Source organism: Mustela erminea, chromosome 9 (genome assembly GCF_009829155.1).
Source record: "Mustela erminea isolate mMusErm1 chromosome 9, mMusErm1.Pri, whole genome shotgun sequence".
Classification (NCBI taxonomy): Eukaryota; Metazoa; Chordata; class Mammalia; order Carnivora; family Mustelidae; genus Mustela; species Mustela erminea.
This window is the reverse complement of record NC_045622.1, coordinates 74,929,614-74,946,719: the sequence shown is the minus strand read 5'-3', so window position 1 is coordinate 74,946,719 and position 17,106 is coordinate 74,929,614. Positions and strand designations below refer to the sequence as shown.

General features: G+C 39.2%; 1 protein-coding gene across 2 annotated transcripts in view; it reads right to left on the bottom strand.

Moving 5' to 3' along the window:
• NELL1 (neural EGFL like 1) overlaps positions 1-17,106 on the bottom strand; it is an 833,013-nt gene that overhangs the window by 38,686 nt on the left and 777,221 nt on the right. The window contains exon 16 of one of the 2 annotated variants that reach the window (XM_032359330.1): positions 4,394-4,534. The exons of the other annotated variant lie outside the window; for it this stretch is intronic. Coding sequence (XP_032215221.1) covers positions 4,394-4,534 — 141 coding nt within the window. The remainder of the gene's footprint in view (positions 1-4,393; positions 4,535-17,106) is intronic. 2 annotated transcript variants of the gene reach the window in all.

Sequence of the window (17,106 nt, the reverse complement as noted above, 5' to 3'; positions counted from 1 at the left end):
AACTTCTAAGTGATGCCGATTCTGTCTCTACCGCATACCAATCCTAATATGATCTTCTCTACCTAATACTAGTGCTTTTCAATAATATGATCTTTTTTAGGAATAGGAGGCTAATCTTAAACATTTTTCTCATGAAATGGTAAAACTTGCGTGTGTGCGGTTTTTTTAAGGACATCAGCAACATTCGATGCTTACAGTAATTGATGACGTCAATGGAGCAGGTGTTATGATTCCCATCTAACAGAAACTGGCATAGAGTGACATCAATTGTCCTCAGCTGCCACATTTTGGATTCTGATATATGCCATTCCCACTATTATTCTAGGAAAAAGCATAGCTGAGTATATGTTGCTAAAATAACTTTTAAAAGGTTTTAAAGATTCTCTTAGATGCTATTTCTTCATACGTAAGCATCAGTAGGTGATGTTATTTAGGGCTCATTCTGATATGATGGTTTTCAGTGCCATGAAGGTGCATTTTTATGATTCAGAATATTTCAGGTCACAAATCCCTCAAGCACAGAGATCTTCCCTAGTTCATACACATATTCTCAGAAAACCACACAAGGCTGGTGTGATGTCTGTTCTCAATATTTTTTTTTCCCCTGAGATAAAGACTCATGTGATTTTGTGATATTTAACACCTTATGTTATAATCATCAGGCACACAACTAGTAACATCAAACCAAACAGAAAATAAATCTGACCTGATACAGTTTTGATTATCTAGTTCTTCAGACATTGACATATATGCATTAAATGCCTCACTTGTGCCCACATTGCTTGAGGGGCTGGAGGTACCATTGCAAAATATAAACAAGGTCTCGGTCCTCAACCTGCACCTTTGACAATTACACACATGGATACAACCAGTTAACTAAGAATTTTAAAATGCTACAAAAGTTATAAAAGAGAGTGATATAATGAAGTCACCAGGAAAGGATTACTTCAGATAAAATGGTCAGAGAGTGGCATTTGAGCTGAGAATGATATATTGTAACAAGACAGGCCTTGAGTATCCCAGACAGAGCAGCAAAGGCAAAAGCTCCAAAATGGAGTGAGTTCATTGTCATATTCAAGGCGTGAAAAAATTAAAAAGGTTAACATCTATAGGAGTGAAGTCTAAGAAGTAGGTAGATGCAGTATCACTGGAAAGCCTTGAAGGTCACATGAAGTTAGGATTTTGTTTTATATTCAACAGGAAGGCATTAGAAAGTTGTAGTAAGAAAATGACACGATTAACATATGTATCCGTTGCACCATGAAATACTCTGAACTAAGAGTGTTCTTGACTACCAAGGAAAAACAGAAGAATGACCAAATTTCTATTCTTATTAAGACCCATTCACAAAGATATTCTAAAACTGTGGAAATGAAGGGGCATTCAGATTAACAATTACCCTAACCAAAAATGCCACTGATAAAAACAACTCTGTTGCCTTGCCAAGGAACCTACTTTACTGTAGTTTTCCTGTGCAGACCAGGGATCAGTTCATGGAAGAAGAAAGTGCTTCCTCAGGGAGGGCAGACCACCCCAGCATGGCAGAGAAAAATCTATGGGTGAGATGACCATGACATCTGTCATCCCAATGGGGACATTTATGAGAGTGACAGGGTGCTTTGGACAATTACATCAGAACACCAGGCCTAAACTGGAACCACATCTGGTATCTGGGATGTAGAGTCACCCTTGACTGAAGGCTGAGTCTCAACTTGTATCAAACCAACTAGGTGGGTGGGAACAAGGCGTCACCATTTCTGAGACTACACTTCTTTATCAGGCACATGAAGTGGTTGCATTTTTCTCATTGGCTGAACACCAACTACCAAAGCGTCTTACTGGAGAGACAGAAGAATAAAGTCCATTTCACACTCACTGTCTATTAGGAGAGCAAATAAACTGTACAGTGGTAGAAGTTTCTATGGTATAAACCAGAGAAACATACATCATGAGAAAAGTGAAGTTATCAGAGGACAGGAGTGATAACTCCAATGAAAACACCCAAAAATGCCTCATGGGAGCCCGATGGAACAGGAGCCAAAATTGGGAAAAAGAACAGAAATTTCCATGTGAATCAAGGCGATCAAGGAAAAGATAGGGCCATCTTTGCAGAGTTCTGTTCCATTCCAGCCTGAGAGGACATCACCAGCAAAGGCATTTTAGTGTGGCAAGACCATGGCAGATCCAGGGAGTTATGAACTGTTTTAACTAGGTAATCTTTAAGGTCCTTTATGCAATAAAAGGCTAAGAGTCACCCATTTAATGAGGTCAAATACAGTGTTTAAAAAGGAGATTTTTATTTTTAGTGCCAAAATGTGTAATAGCACATAAGGCCAATATTCTATCTCCATTGCTCAGTCACAACTGCCACTCTATCTATTCCTAGTCACATGACTTCTATTTACACTGAGTTGCACACATGCAGAACTTCTTGGCCAGATGTCAAGGGAGTACCTGAAGACCCAGGATAAATATAATCCTGTCCCTAAGGTCACAAATTGTTATTCAAAGAGTAAAAGAGGAGAAACTGGGTGGCTCAGTCAGTTAAGCATCTGACTCTTGATTTCAGTTCAGGTTATGATCTCAGGGTCATGAGATCCAGCCCCAAGTTGGGCTCTAAACTCAGTCTGCTTGACATTTTCTCCCTCTGCCCTGCCCTACCCCATTCCACCCCACCATGGCCCCAGTTCTCTCTCTCATGGCCCCGCACTCTCTCTCTCTCTAAAATAAATTAAACATTGGGGAGGGTATGCGTTATGGTGAGCACTGTGTATTGTGTAAGACTGATGAATCACAGACCTGTACCCCTGAAACAAATAATATATGTTAATAATAATAAAAAATAAATTAAAATAAAATAAAATAGACAAAAAAGAATTTAAAAAAAAAAAAACATGGATAGAGCCTGGGGCAGAGTGCTGAAAATGCAGGAACACTGAAGATAATGGTAACTTACATTTACTGAACATTTAACAGGTGTCAATTCAGTTAATTCTCACAGTGCTCATAGGACCTAGATAGCCACATTTCCATTTCACAGATGAGATAACCGAGGTATGAACTAGATAAGATCTTGCCACAGGGAACCTATTTGGAAATGAAAGAGCTGAAATTTGACAGCAAGGAGTTTAGCTCCAGGATCCATGCTTTAACCAACAATACTGCCTACCTCTCAACAGGAGTGTCAAACTGTGGTAGAGAGCTCATGCTGTGTGCCCAGTGTTCCCTAATTCGTCTTTACTTTAAAATAACCTCAGGAAAGAAGTTGGAAAAACACTAGGTGGCTCTCAGTAGCTACTTTCTAAATAAATAAATAATATATCTATACTATATCTAAAAGATGATATATATTATCTATTATATATAGTATAGTATATATATAATATAGTTATATATACTATATAGTATATAATATATATACACTATTAATATATATTATATATTATATATTATACATATATACTATTAATATAATATATTTTATATATATACACACATACATATATATTTGCAATGAGCAGAGACAATGAATTTTCAAAATCACATTCCCATTTTCTAATTCAGCAGTCTGACCCCAAGGTCAGAAGCCTTGTCCTGTAGGTCTATCCAAATCTGCATGAAAAATTCAGTTGAGTTCAAAGGACATGATATAAGTGGATTGGCCAAGGTTCTCATGGAAACAATGACAGTTTTGATCAGTTGTTTGGATATCATGAAAGTTGTAGGGTCTTGAAGGTAAAAGAACTCCATGTGCTAGTTTCCTCTGTTCATCATTTAACAGAACCTCAAGCAGAACAGCGATTAAAGGAGATTTTGTAAGGATGATGGTGGTAATAATAGTAATAAGGTTAATGCAGCTGTATTATGTTTGCACAACAATGTAAAGCTTACAGTCTTTAAATGTGTGGCGTCCCATTTAATCCTAGCAACACATATACCCATTTAATCCTAGCAACACATATAGTCCAATTTTACCCTTTCACTGACAAAGACTCAGAGAGGTGCAGTGCCTTTTTCAGTACAAGAGCTGGGCTTTAACCTCAACTTTCTCAGTCCACCAGTATCTCTTCTTCTCCTCCCACTTCTGTTTCTCAAACTGTTAAAAATTTCAGCCAGCCACCATGATTTTACTTCAAAAGAACCAAAAGCCACAGCACACAGACCCAGGCTTTAATACTCTAACTGCCCCAGTTTCCATATAGAAACCCTAAAACCCCACACTGCATAATCCCTGGCCTAATCCCTGAATTGTTGAGGGAGGAAATTTGAAAACTGATGAGTTTAGCCAGTGAGGGGTCATATCTTAACACTGGGAGCTGAAGAGAGTACCAAAGCAGACTGCCCCTCCTGCAAAGGGCAAGAAGGACGGAGGGCATGGCTAAAAGCTGCTTACCAACACAGGACTCCCCGGACAGTGAAAAGGTCCCATCGTCATGGAAACCGCTTCTGCACTCACAGTGGTACCACCCTGGCAGGTTAACGCAGCGGGAATGGTTGTGGCACTCAATGATTCCCTCTGTGCATTCATCAATATCTGCCTCAGAGAAAAACACAAGCCCACCAGGACATTAATTTCTTTTGACACTAACCTTTCAGTAAACACCTAAAACATGCTCATGTCAACAGATCAGTTAAAAGTGGTTAGGTACCTAAAATGAAAGTTACAGGAAGAACCAAATCCATTTTTTTCCAGAATCCAAACAAATGGAAAGCCAGGGATGGGTTCTCATATACTGAATAATAAATGAGAGCTGATGGTCATGAAGGCATCCTACCTACAAATGTTGTCGGCTTCTGCATAACCAAAAAGTAAACTGAGGATGTTTGGCACACTTTTGGTATTGAGTATATATGGCTTTTCTCAGATTCCCTGTGTCTAAAACAGTAATTCCAGATATTATTTGCTGTTCTTTGAAAAGTCTATGAACAAATAAGCTCAGAGAACTCTGGGTTTAATAGTGTTGAACTGATTTTTTTATATTGTCCTATCAAAGAGACTTATCATATTCATAACTCCTGCAAAACTTAGGGAGGAGAAAAATAATATGCACTGTTTCCCAAATTTATTTGGCTAAGGGATGGATTAGTCCTGTGAGACTATTTTGGGGAACATATGTGGGGAATTACTGTTCTAATTCTTTCAAAGCTTAAGGACTTGGTTTATGATAGTCAATCAGAGATCCTCATTCTTCAGTCCTTCCTTTTTTATTATTATTATTATTATGTTGTTAGCCAGCTTATAGTACCTCTTAGTTTCTGATGCAGTGTTCAGTGATTCATTAGTTGCATATAACACCCAGTGCTCATCACCACACGTGCCCTCCTTAATACCTTCTTCAGTCGTTCCTGATGAAAGGACATATACTGGGCTTTCTTTGCTCTAGGATCTGACTTATAAGCAAATGCCTAGATCATGTACAGATTCTCTAGCCCAAAGGCTTGCCTCTGAGCTGGAGTTGACACCACTGCAGAAAAACAAGCTGTCAATTGTTATGCCAGGGTCAGCTCATTCTTATAGAATCTCTCCATGTAATTGTTTCTTGGAATACAGCCATTGTTGGCTAGAAATCTTTTACTAGGTCTCCTGGAAAAAGCTGAACTATGCCAGTCTTCTACAAATAGAAATCTAATTAATATTGGGATATAACACATAATGAATAAAACACATTTTGGGGTCTTTTTCAGCAGTGCCCTGCTGTGGGCATTGGCTCAGGGGCAATCAGCTACCAGTTGTTCTATTACCTTGACATGTCCTAAGGTGTGCAACAGGGCTGTGAATGTAGTCTGCAACCTGTCAGTCTCGTCTTGTGGCATTCCAGCCAAGTAAGGAGAGAAAAAGTGTAGCTCTTTATACTGGGCAAATCCAGCTTTTTTTTTTCTTTCCTTTTTCTTGTTCCTGCTTCTTTCTTTTTCTTTTCTGCCAACTGCCATCTTCTTCCTTTATTTATAATTTTTTTCTTATGTTCAATTAGACAACATATAGTACATCATTAGTTTTCGATGTAGTGTTCAACAATTCACTCGTTGCATATAATATGCAGGGTGCATCATATCACGTGCCCTCCTTAATACCCATCACATGGTTACCCTTCACTCTACCCCCCCTCCATTCTTAACACTCAGTTTTTTTCCCAGAGTCCAGACTCTCTCATGGTTTGTCTCCCTCCCTGATTTCTTCCCATTCAGATTTCCCTTCCTTCCTCTATGGTCTTATGTTCCACATAAGAGTGAAATCATATGATAATTGTCCTCCTCTGCTTGACTAAATGCACTTGGCATAATCCCTTCCAGTTCCACCTATGTTGATGCAAATGGTAGGTATTCATCCTTTCTGATGGCTGAGTAATATTCCATTGTATATATGGACCACATCTTCTTTATCCATTCATCTTTTGAAAGGCATCTTGGCTCCTTCCACAGCTTGGCTGTGTTGGACATTGCTGCTATGAATATTGGGGTATAAGTGCCCCTTCTTTTCACTACATCTGTATCTTTGGGGTAAATACCTAGTGTTACAATTGCTGGGTCATAGGGTAGCTCAATTTTTTTTTTTTGCAAGATTTTATGTATTTATTTGACAGAGAGAAATCACAAGTAGATGGAGAGGCAGGCAGAGAGAGAGAGGGAAGCAGGCTCCCCGCTGAGCAGAGAGCCCGATGCGAGACTCGATCCCAGGACCCTGGGATCATGACCTGAGCCGAAGGCAGCGGCTTAACCCACTGAGCCACCCAGGCGCCCCGGGTAGCTCTATTTTTAATGTCTCAAGGAACCTCCATACTGTTTTCCAAAGTGACTGTACCAGGCTGTATTCCTACCAACAGTGTAAGAGGGGCCCACTTTCTCCACATCCTCACCAACATTTGTTCTTCCCTGTCTTGTTACTTTTAGACCTTCTAACTGATGTAAAGTGGTATGTCATTGCGGTTTTGTCCTTTATGACTTATTATCATTCAGCCCATATAATTCTTTGACACAGAGCATCCCTTACTTTTTCTTATTAATTCTTTATTTTTTAAGGTTTTAATTTTAATTCCAGTACAGTTAACATACAACATTATATTAGTTTCATGTGTACAATAGAGTGATTCAACAATTCTATACATGACTCCATGCTCATCAGGATAAGTACACTATTTAATCCTTATCACCTGTTTAACCCATCCCCCCCACAACCCCACTAATAACCATCAGTTTATTTTCTATAGTTAAGAATCTGTTTCTTGGTTTATCTATTTTTTTGCTTGCTCATTTGTTATGCTTCTTAAATTCTACATGAGTGAGATCATATGGTATTTGTCTTTCTCTGACTGACTTATTTTGCTTAGCATTATATTCTCTAGCTCCATCCGTGTCATTGCATATAGCAAGATTTAATTCTTTTATGGCTGAATAATATTTCATTATATATATACACCTCATCTTCTTTGTTCACTCATCCATCAAAGTATGCTTGGGCTATTTCTAACATTTGACTATGGTATATAATGCTGCAATAAACACAGGGTATATGTATCTGTTCAAATTAGTGCTTTTGTGTTTTGGGGGTAAATACACAGTAGGGTGATGACTGGATCAGAGGGTAGTTCTATTTCTAACTTTTTAAGGAATCTCCATGGTGTCTTCCCAGTGGCTGCACCACTTTGCATTCCCATATTAGGGTTCTGCATTAGGGTTCCTTTGTCTCCACATCCTCTCCAACACATGTTTCTTGTGTTGTCGATTTTAGCCACTCTGACTGGTGTGAAGTGATATTTCATTGTGGTTTTGATTTGCATTTCCCTGATGATGAGTGATGTGAGCATCTCGGCATAAGTCTGTCTTTCATTTATCATACGTGTAAATGTCTGTTCATGTCTTCTGCCTATTTTTTAATTAGGTTATTTGTTTTTTTGGGTGTTGAGTTGTTTTAGGTTTTTTTATTTTTTTAAAGATTTTATTTATTTATTTGACAGAGAGTGAGAGAGAAACACAAGCAGGGGGAGCAACAGAGGGAGAAGGAGAAGCAGACTCCCCACTGAGCAGGGAGCATGATGTGGGGCTCGATTCCAGGACTCTGGAACCATTACCTGAGCTGAAGGCAGATGTCCAACCTACTGAGCCACCCAGGCGCCCTTGATTCATTTCTTTCTTATATAGTAGATACTAACTCTTTACTGGACATGTCATTTGCAAATATCTTCTCCCATTCCATAGGTTGCCTTTTAGTTTCGTTGATTGTTTCCTTCACTGTGCAGAAACTTTTATTTTGAAGTAGTCACTATATTTTTGCTTTTATTTATTAATTTTTTTAAAGATTTTATTTATTTATTTAACAGACAGAGGTCACAAGTAGGCAGAGAGGCAGGCAGAGAGAGAGGAAGGGAAGCAGGCTCCCTGCTGAGCAGAGAACCCGATGCCGGGCTTGATCCCAGGATCCTGGATCATGACCTGAGCCAAAGGCAGAGGCTTAACCCACTGAGCCACCCCGCCACCCCTTATTTTTGCTTTTAATCCCCTTGTCTCAGGAGACATATCTAGAAAAATGTTGCTAGGGCCAATGTCAGAGACATTACTGCCTCTGCTCATTTCTAAGATTTTTATAACTTCAAGTTTCACATTTAGGTCCTTAATCCATTTTGAGTTTATTTTTGTGTATGGTGTGAGAAAGTTGTCTGGGTTCATTATTTTCCATGTAGCTGTCCAGTTTTCCCAGCAACATTTGTTGAAGAGAGATTCCTATTATATATTCTTACCTCCTTTGTCAAAAATTGATTGACCATATAATTGTGGGTTTATTTCTGGGTTTTCTCTTCTGTTCCATTGATCTATGTGTCTGTTATTATGCCACTACCATGCTGTTTTGAGTAATTCAGTTTTGTAATATAACTCAAGGTCTGGAATTGTGATAGCTGCAGTTTTGATTTTCTCTCTCTTTTTTTAAGACATTTGTTTTAGAGACAGAGTGCACGGAGAGGAGGAGCAGAGGGAGAAGGAGAGAAAAACTCAAGCAGACTCTGCACTGAGTGTGGAGCCCAGCAAGGGGCTCCATTTCACAACCCTGAGATCATGACCTGAGCTGAAATCAAGAGTCAGACGCTTAACTGACTGTGCCACCCAGGAACCGGGTTTTCTTTTTAAACATTGATTTGGCTATTTGTGGTCTTTTGTAGTTCCTTACAAATGTTAGGATTGTTTGTTCCAGTTCTGTGAAAAATGCTATTGATACTTTGGCAGGGATTGCTTTAAATCTATAGATTGTTTTGTGTAGTACAGACATTTTTAACAATATTTATTCTTCCAATCCATGAGCATGAAATACCTTTCCATTTGTTTGTGTCATCTTCATGTTCTTTCATCAGTGTTTTATAGTTTTCAGAGTAGAGTCTGGACAAGTTTATCGCTAGATAATTTATTATTTTTGGTAGAACTGTAAATGGGATTGTTTCCTCATTTTACTTTCTGCTGTTTCATTATTAGTATATAGGAATGCAACAGATTTGCACACACTAATTTTGTACCATGCAACTTTAGTGAATTCATCATCAGTTCTAGTAGTTTTGTCATCAAGTCTTTCAGGCTTTCCACATAATAGAATGATGTCATCAGCAATTAAAGTTTCACCTCTTCCTTACTAATGTGGAGGCCTTTTATTTCTTTTTGTTGTCTCACTGCTGTCACTGGGATTTACAGTACCATACTGAATAAAAGTGGTGATAGTGGAAATCCTTTTCTTGATCCTCACTTTAGGGGAAAGGCTCTCAGTATGTCCCACTGACTATGATGTTTGCTGTGGGTTTTTCATAGAAGGCCTTTATTCCACTTAGGTATCTTCCCTCTAAACCTACTTTGTTGAGGGTTTGTATCATGGATATTGTACTTTGTCAAATGCTTTTTTTCCCCCACTATTGAAATGATTATGTAGTTATCCTCTTATTGATATGATGTATCACACTGATTTGCAAATGTTGAACCACTCTTGTATCCCAGGAATAAATCTCACTTGATCATGATGAATGATTTCTTTTTAATGTATTGTTAGATTTGGTTTGCTATTATTTTGTTGAGATTTTTTGCATCTCTGTTCATCAGTGATATTGGCCTATAGTTCTCTTATTTTGTTGTAACTTTATCTGGTTTTCATATCAGGGTGGTACTGGACTCACAAAATGGATTTGACAGCTTTCTTCCTCTTCTATTTGTTGGAATCATTTGAGAAGAATAGGTACTAACTCATCTTTAAATGTTTGGTAGAATTCACCTGTTTAACCATCTGGTCCTACACTTTGTTTGTTGGCAGTTTTTAAAATTACTGATTCAATTTCTTTGCTGGTATTTGGTCTGTTCAAATTTTCTATTTCTTCCTGGTTTTGTTTTGTTACATTATACATTTCTAGGAATTTATACATTTCTTCTAGGTTGTCCAATTTGTTGGAATATAGTTTTCCATTTCTTTTATTTCTTTTACAATTGTTTACATATCTGTGGAGTGGGTTGGTATTTCTCCTTTTTCATTGTGATTTTATCTGGGTCCTCTCTTTTTATTATTATTATTTTTAATTTAATTTTTATATTAATTTAATTTAATTATACTAATTAATTAAATTTAATTATAATTTTTATAATTTAATTTAATTTTTTAAATTTAATTTAATTTTTTAATTTAATTTTTTTTCAGTGTTCTAAGGTTCATTGTTTATGCACCATACCCAGTGCTTCATGCAATACGTGCCCTCCTTAATACCCACCATTAGGCTTAACCAATCCCCACCTTCCTCCCCTCCAAAACCCTCAGTTTGTTTCTCAGAGTTCACAGTCTCTTATGGTTTGTCTCTCCCTCTGATTTCCCCCAACTCACTTCTCTCCTCCCAATGTCCTCCATGTTATTCCTTGTGCTCCACAAGTAAGTGAAACTGTAAATACAGATGTAGTGAAAGAAGGGTCATCGTACCCCAATGTTCATAGAAGGAATGGCCGCAGTCGCCAAACTGTGGAAAGAGTCAAGATGCCCTTCAACAGAGGAGTGGATAAAGAAGATGTGGTCCATATATACAATGAAGTATTATGCCTCCATCAGAAAGGATGAGTATTCAACTTTTGTATCAACATGGACAGGACTGGAAGAGATTATGCTGAGTAGATCTTCTCTCTTTCTCTCTCTGGATGAATCTGGCTAGAGGTTTATCAATTTTGTTGAACCTTTCAAAAAACCAGCTCCTGGTTTCATTGATTTGTTATATTGTTTTTTAGTTTCTTTTTTGTTTATTTCCCCTCTAATCTTTGTTTCTTTTCTTCTGATAGTTTTAGATTTCATTTGTTTTTTTCTAGCTCTTTTATGTTCAAAGTTAGATTTTTTTATTTCTGATTTTTCTTGCTTCTTGAGGCATTGTTATAAACTTCCCTCTCAGAACTGCTTTTTGCTACATCTCAAAGATTCTGGACCATTATGTTTTCATTTGTTTCTGGGTATTTGTTAATTTCTTCTTTTATTTTCTGGTTGACCCATTCACTCTTCAGTAGCATGCTGTTTAATCTCAGTGTTGTGCTCTTTCCAGATTTTTTCTTATGCTTGAATTCTAGTTTCATAACAGTGTGGTCAGAAAAGATGCATGGTATGACTTTGATCTTTTTGACTTTGTTGAGACTTGTTTTGTGACATTAAAAGGGATCTATCTTGTGATATATTATGTGATTATTATAGATTATATGATCTACGCTGTGTGCTCTTTAAAAGAATGTGCATTCTGTTGTTTGAGGATGGAATATTCTGAATGTATCTATTAAATCCATCTGTTCCAGTGTTGCCATTCAAAGCCACTCCTTACTTGTTGGTTTTCTGTTTGGATGATCTGTCCATCAATGTCAGTGGGGGTGTTAAGGTCCACTACTATTATTGCACTACTGTTGATTACTTCCTTTATGTTTGTTATTAGTTGCTTTATGTATTTGGATGCTCCCATGTTGGGTGTTTAAATATTTGCATAGTTTATCTTCTTGTAGGATTATCCCTTTTATTATTATACACTGTCCTTTGTCACTGGTTACAGTCTTTGTTTTAAAGTCTACTTTGTCTGGGACGCCTGGGTGGCTCAGTTGGTTAAGCAGCTGCCTCCGGCTCAGGTCATGATCCCAGCGTCCTGGGATCGAGTCCCACATCGGGCTCCTTGCTCGGCAGGGAGTCTGCTTCTCCCTCTGCCTCTGCCTGCCATTCTGTCTGCCTGTGTTCACGTGCTCTCTCTCTCTCTGACAAATAAATTAAAAAAAAAAAATCTTTAAAGTCTACTTTGTCTGATAGAAGTACCGCTATCTCTGCTTTCTTTTGACATCCATTTGTATGATAAATGTTTCTCCATCTCCTAACTTTCAGTCTGCAGGTGTCTTCTTTAATTTTTGTATGTCTCAGAAACTCTTTCTCTCTCCTTCTATTCTGATTGATAGCCTTGCTGGACAGAGTATTCTTGGCTGCAGATTTTCCCTTTTAACACTTTGAATATATTATGCCACTCCTTTTTGGTCTGCAAAGTTTCTCTGAAAAATCAGCTGAAAGCCTTATGGGATTTTCCTTGTATGTAACTCTTTTCTTTTCTCTTGCTGCTTTTAAATTTTTTCCTTATCTCTATTTTTTGTCATTTTAATTACTGTGTCTTGCTGGGACCTCTTTGTGCTGATTTTTTTGGGGGGAGGGGAATCTCTGTGCCTCCTGGATACGGATATCTGTTTCCTTCCCCAGATTTGGGAAGTTTTCAGCTATTATTCCTTCAAGTAAATTTTCTGACCCTCTTTCTCTCTTCTTTTTGGATCCCTGTAGTACAAAAGTTATTTCACTTGATGGAGTCACTGAGTTCCCTAAGGCTATTCTCAGTTTGCGTAATTGTTTCCCTTTCATTTGTTCAGCTTGATTACTTTTCATTTCTCTGTCTTCCAGATCATTAATTCATTCTTCTGATTCCATTAGTTTATTTATTCCATCAAGTGTACTACCAAATTTCATTCATTGTGTTCTTCATCTCTGATTGGTTCTTTTTTTTTTTAAATCTCTTTGTTAAATGTCTAATGACATCCTTCATGCTTTCCTCAAGTACAAGAATATCTTTATGATCATTATTTTTAAATTCTCTATCAGGCATACTACTTATTACTTATCTCTGTTTCACTTAGGTCTCTTGCTGTGGTTTGGTCCTATTATTTTATTTGGGACATATTCCTCTGTCTTCTCAGTTTGTCTAACTCTCTGTATCTGTTTCTCTGTGTTCGGGAAGGCATCTACATCATGTCTTGAAAGGAATGGACTTGAGAAGAAGAGGTCCTTTGGTGCCTCAAGTGTAGTATACCTTGTTCCTTAGAATTTGGTGCTTCTTAGGTATCTCCTGTGTGTGTTGTGTGTGCCTCTTTTTCCTACAGTCCAGTTGTCCATGGATGCTCTTTTCTCCTGTCATGGGCAGTGTTTGGTCCCTGGCTTGGTGGGATATTTTAACAAGGTATACACTGGTTTGCTTGTGAAAAGCAACCTGCCATCACTGCCACCAGAAATGAAGCCCTGCCAAAGATGCTGGTCAGGAGATGGGGTACCAGTGAGGCTTGCACTGGTCTTCTGGTTGTTTCAGTACTGGGACTAAGGAAAGCTTTAGTGGAAAGGGCAGATCCGCCCAAGTGTTGGGGGCAGGTCTTGGGGTAAGCATGTTGGATAGTGAGTTGGAAAGAGTGTTGGTGCCTTCCTGGTTCCTGCACGTGGTCCTGTGTTTATGCTGAAGGGAAAGGGAGAGAAATAGCATGTGCCAGCTCCTTTTTTCCTGGAGGGGTCTCCCTGTGACACTTGCCTCTTTAGGACAGGTTACTTCTGCCCCATTGCTACTTCTACGCTATATCTCTGCTGAGTTTTTTGCTATCTTTTTAAGGGTGGGGACTTAGCTTGCTAAAGCCTTCTGGGCTATCCTGAAGTGGAGCCTGCTGATTTTTAAAATTCCAGGCTTTAAGTCCTGCTTGATCTAAGAACTCATGAAATTCAGCCCCTATCACTGTCAAAGCTAAGTGTCTTCTCCATATAGGTTCCCTGGGGTGACAGTGTGTTTTTCATCCTTCTCAAAGACTGAGGCTCCATCTGGACCACAGACAGTATCTGCATGCTTATCTGCATGCAAACTGTATCTGCATGATTTCTGCCTTCTTCTATGTGGCCTAGTCTCTATCTCTGGTTGTTATGTTTGTTCTGCCAGTCCTCGGGTCATTAGTGGGGTTATTTATGCTGATGTGCGTATTATTTAGCTGTATCCATGGGACAAGTTGAGCTTAGTGTCCTCTTATTCGGCTGTCTCCACAGACTCCAACCACATCTCAAGTTTCTAAATGTAATAAGCCCACAGGAGCCAGGAACACCTTCAGCTACTGTAGTCAGGTTGTTTGTACATGTATTATAAATCCCCAGAAAATGAATTTTAAACAGCTATATTATAATTTTTAAAATTTTACAGACATGATATTTTGCGAGACATACCTTAGATCACTTAAATTTTTAAAAACTGAAGTACAGAGGTAACTTGAGGCTATGTCTCATAGACCAAAAGAGCTCGCCCTAGCTTATGGAGCCAGTTCAGTATTTTTTTTTAAAGATTTTATTTATTTATTTGACAGAGATCACAAGTAGGCAGAGAGGCAGGCAGAGAGGGAGAGGAGGAAGCAGGCTCCCCACAGAGCAGAGAGCCCGATGTGGGGCTCAATCCCAGGACCCTGGGATCAGGACCTGAGCCGAAGGCAGAGGCTTTAACCCACTGAGCCACTCAGGTGCCCCAGTTCAGTATATTTAAATACAGGTCACCAAGAGAAACAGGTGTAATGAGAAGACTGACTTTCAAAGATAGCTTCTTCATGTAAGGCTGAAAGACAACTCTCTGCAATGGAGAAGCCACAGATTCTATCTCAGACACTGATTTCCAAAGCCCCCAGAAAGGTGGTCATGATACCCACACATCCTGTCCCTTCTAGACTTCTGACAGTATTCAGGTAACAACCATCCAACCACAGTTAGTATTTTGAGGAATCAGGGAATACACAAGCAAAACCTTCTCAGATAACCACAATAATCACAAGTCCTAGGTTTACATCCGCTGTCCATTTCCTTCTCAAAACCATACCAGTTTGGAGGATAAATTATCTGAACATCTTTCAAATACTTCCTCTAGCCCTCAATTCAATGATCAATTTCTAGGAGAAGCAGGAGTGGTGAATCATGTGCAAAAATCTTTTCAATTCACATATATTTCTATTCCCAAAATGGGGATAATAATAAAAGAGACTCTTAAAGTCTTTTGTGATTCAGCAAGACAGAAGTTATCTGTGCAGCATGGGGAACTGTGAGAGTAAAGACAACCAGTTATATGTCTACAACTGGCCCCAGAGACACCAGTGAATCCCTCCCTGGCTTGCAACGAAAATGAGAAAAGTAGTGGAAATGTCCCTTGCCTGGGAGATGCAGTGTGCATAGCAGGTTCTGGCAAGTCACTAGAAATAACCAAAACTCCTCACATACCAGCACCTGATAACAAGGCTGCACATTTGTTCTACAAGGTCCACAACTGAAATCAAAATTTCCACTTTATATGCAACCAGACTACATGTGAGAGGTGCTCACATTTTCATTGCGTTCATAAGATGGCCATTTCTTCTACATAGTTACAGCAGTATTAAAAGCAACCACTATAAACCCAAATACGGAAAACACTTAAAGGCCTTACAGTGACATTTTGGGGACTTTAAAAATTATAAATTGGTAATGGCTGCCTTGGTCCTCAGAGATTTGTTTCTCCCGGTCACACTTGCCACAGGCAAACAAACAAGACAGATGCCTTGGGAATAGGGTCTCTGCAAGTTCACAATGGCATCCAACACTTTCTCAATGAATTCTCATGAATTACTGAACCTGTGTTGGGAAGGTCATTGAGAGGACATTACTGCTGGGTGACCAGAGAGCTGGACCCAAGAAATCAGAAGCTCTGCAGCCCCTCCCTAATTCTTGCAATATACATTCTTCCCACTGTTCCCACAGAGAGAGCTGTTTTCAAGGACACAGCCTTGAGAGAGCAATGTGTTTTTGAGACCATCTGAACATTATACATAATTGAACACAGTGAAGGCCTCTGTATAAACTTTTAAGATTCTGGCAGATGGGTGAAGAGATCTACTCATCTTGCAATTGCTCAAGACAAGCCTTGTAAGTTAAATTCCTTTGTGTATTATGCCTGCCACCTACTAATCTGCAGTGCTGTGCTTCCTTCTTCTGCCTCTCCCTGTCCTGCATGTATAAAGGCCACTTGGCAAACCAAAAAGCTTGGCTGCATCACACAATGGGTTACTCATTACAAAAGGAAACGAACAAAAATTATATATCATTTTTCCTTCCTATAAAAAGTCCTAGGACTTTGCTTAAATCTCAGTTTAATCCAGCACAGACCTGAAGACATGGCAGAGGAAACAACAGATGATGAGGAATTCTTGGAAAGAGAGAGAGCAACCTGGGGGGATGGGATACAGGGAAAGGACAGGGAGAGACAATCCTCAAGCAGACTCCCCACTCAGCATGGAGCCTGACATGGGACTCGATCTCACAACCCTCAGATCATGACCTGAGCTGAAATCAAGAGTTGGATGCTTACCCAACTGAATTACCCAGGCCCCTTTTTTGTTTCTTTGTTTTGAGAGAGAGCACAAGCAGGATGAGGGAGAAGCATACTCCTGGCTGAACAAGGAGCCAGAAGTGGGACTCGATCCCAGAACCCTGAGATCATGACCTGAGCCCAAGGCCAATGTTTAATTGACCGAGCCACCCAGGCATCCCTATGATGGGGGATTCTATTTATTTATTTATTTATTTATTTGACAGAGAGAGAGAGAGAGACAGGGAGACAGGAAACGAGCAGGGGGAGTGGGAGAGGGAGAAGCAGGCCTCCCACAGAGCACGGAGCCTGATATGAGGCTCAATCCCAGGACCCTGGGATCATGACCCAAGCCGAAGGCAGAGGCCTAACCAACTGAGCCACCCAGGTGCCTGATGGGGGATTCTTAAAAGCGGAACCTACAGGATTTATTTCTATATCCTCAGTGTCGCATGTCTGCTACTAAAAACTCACCTTATAGCCT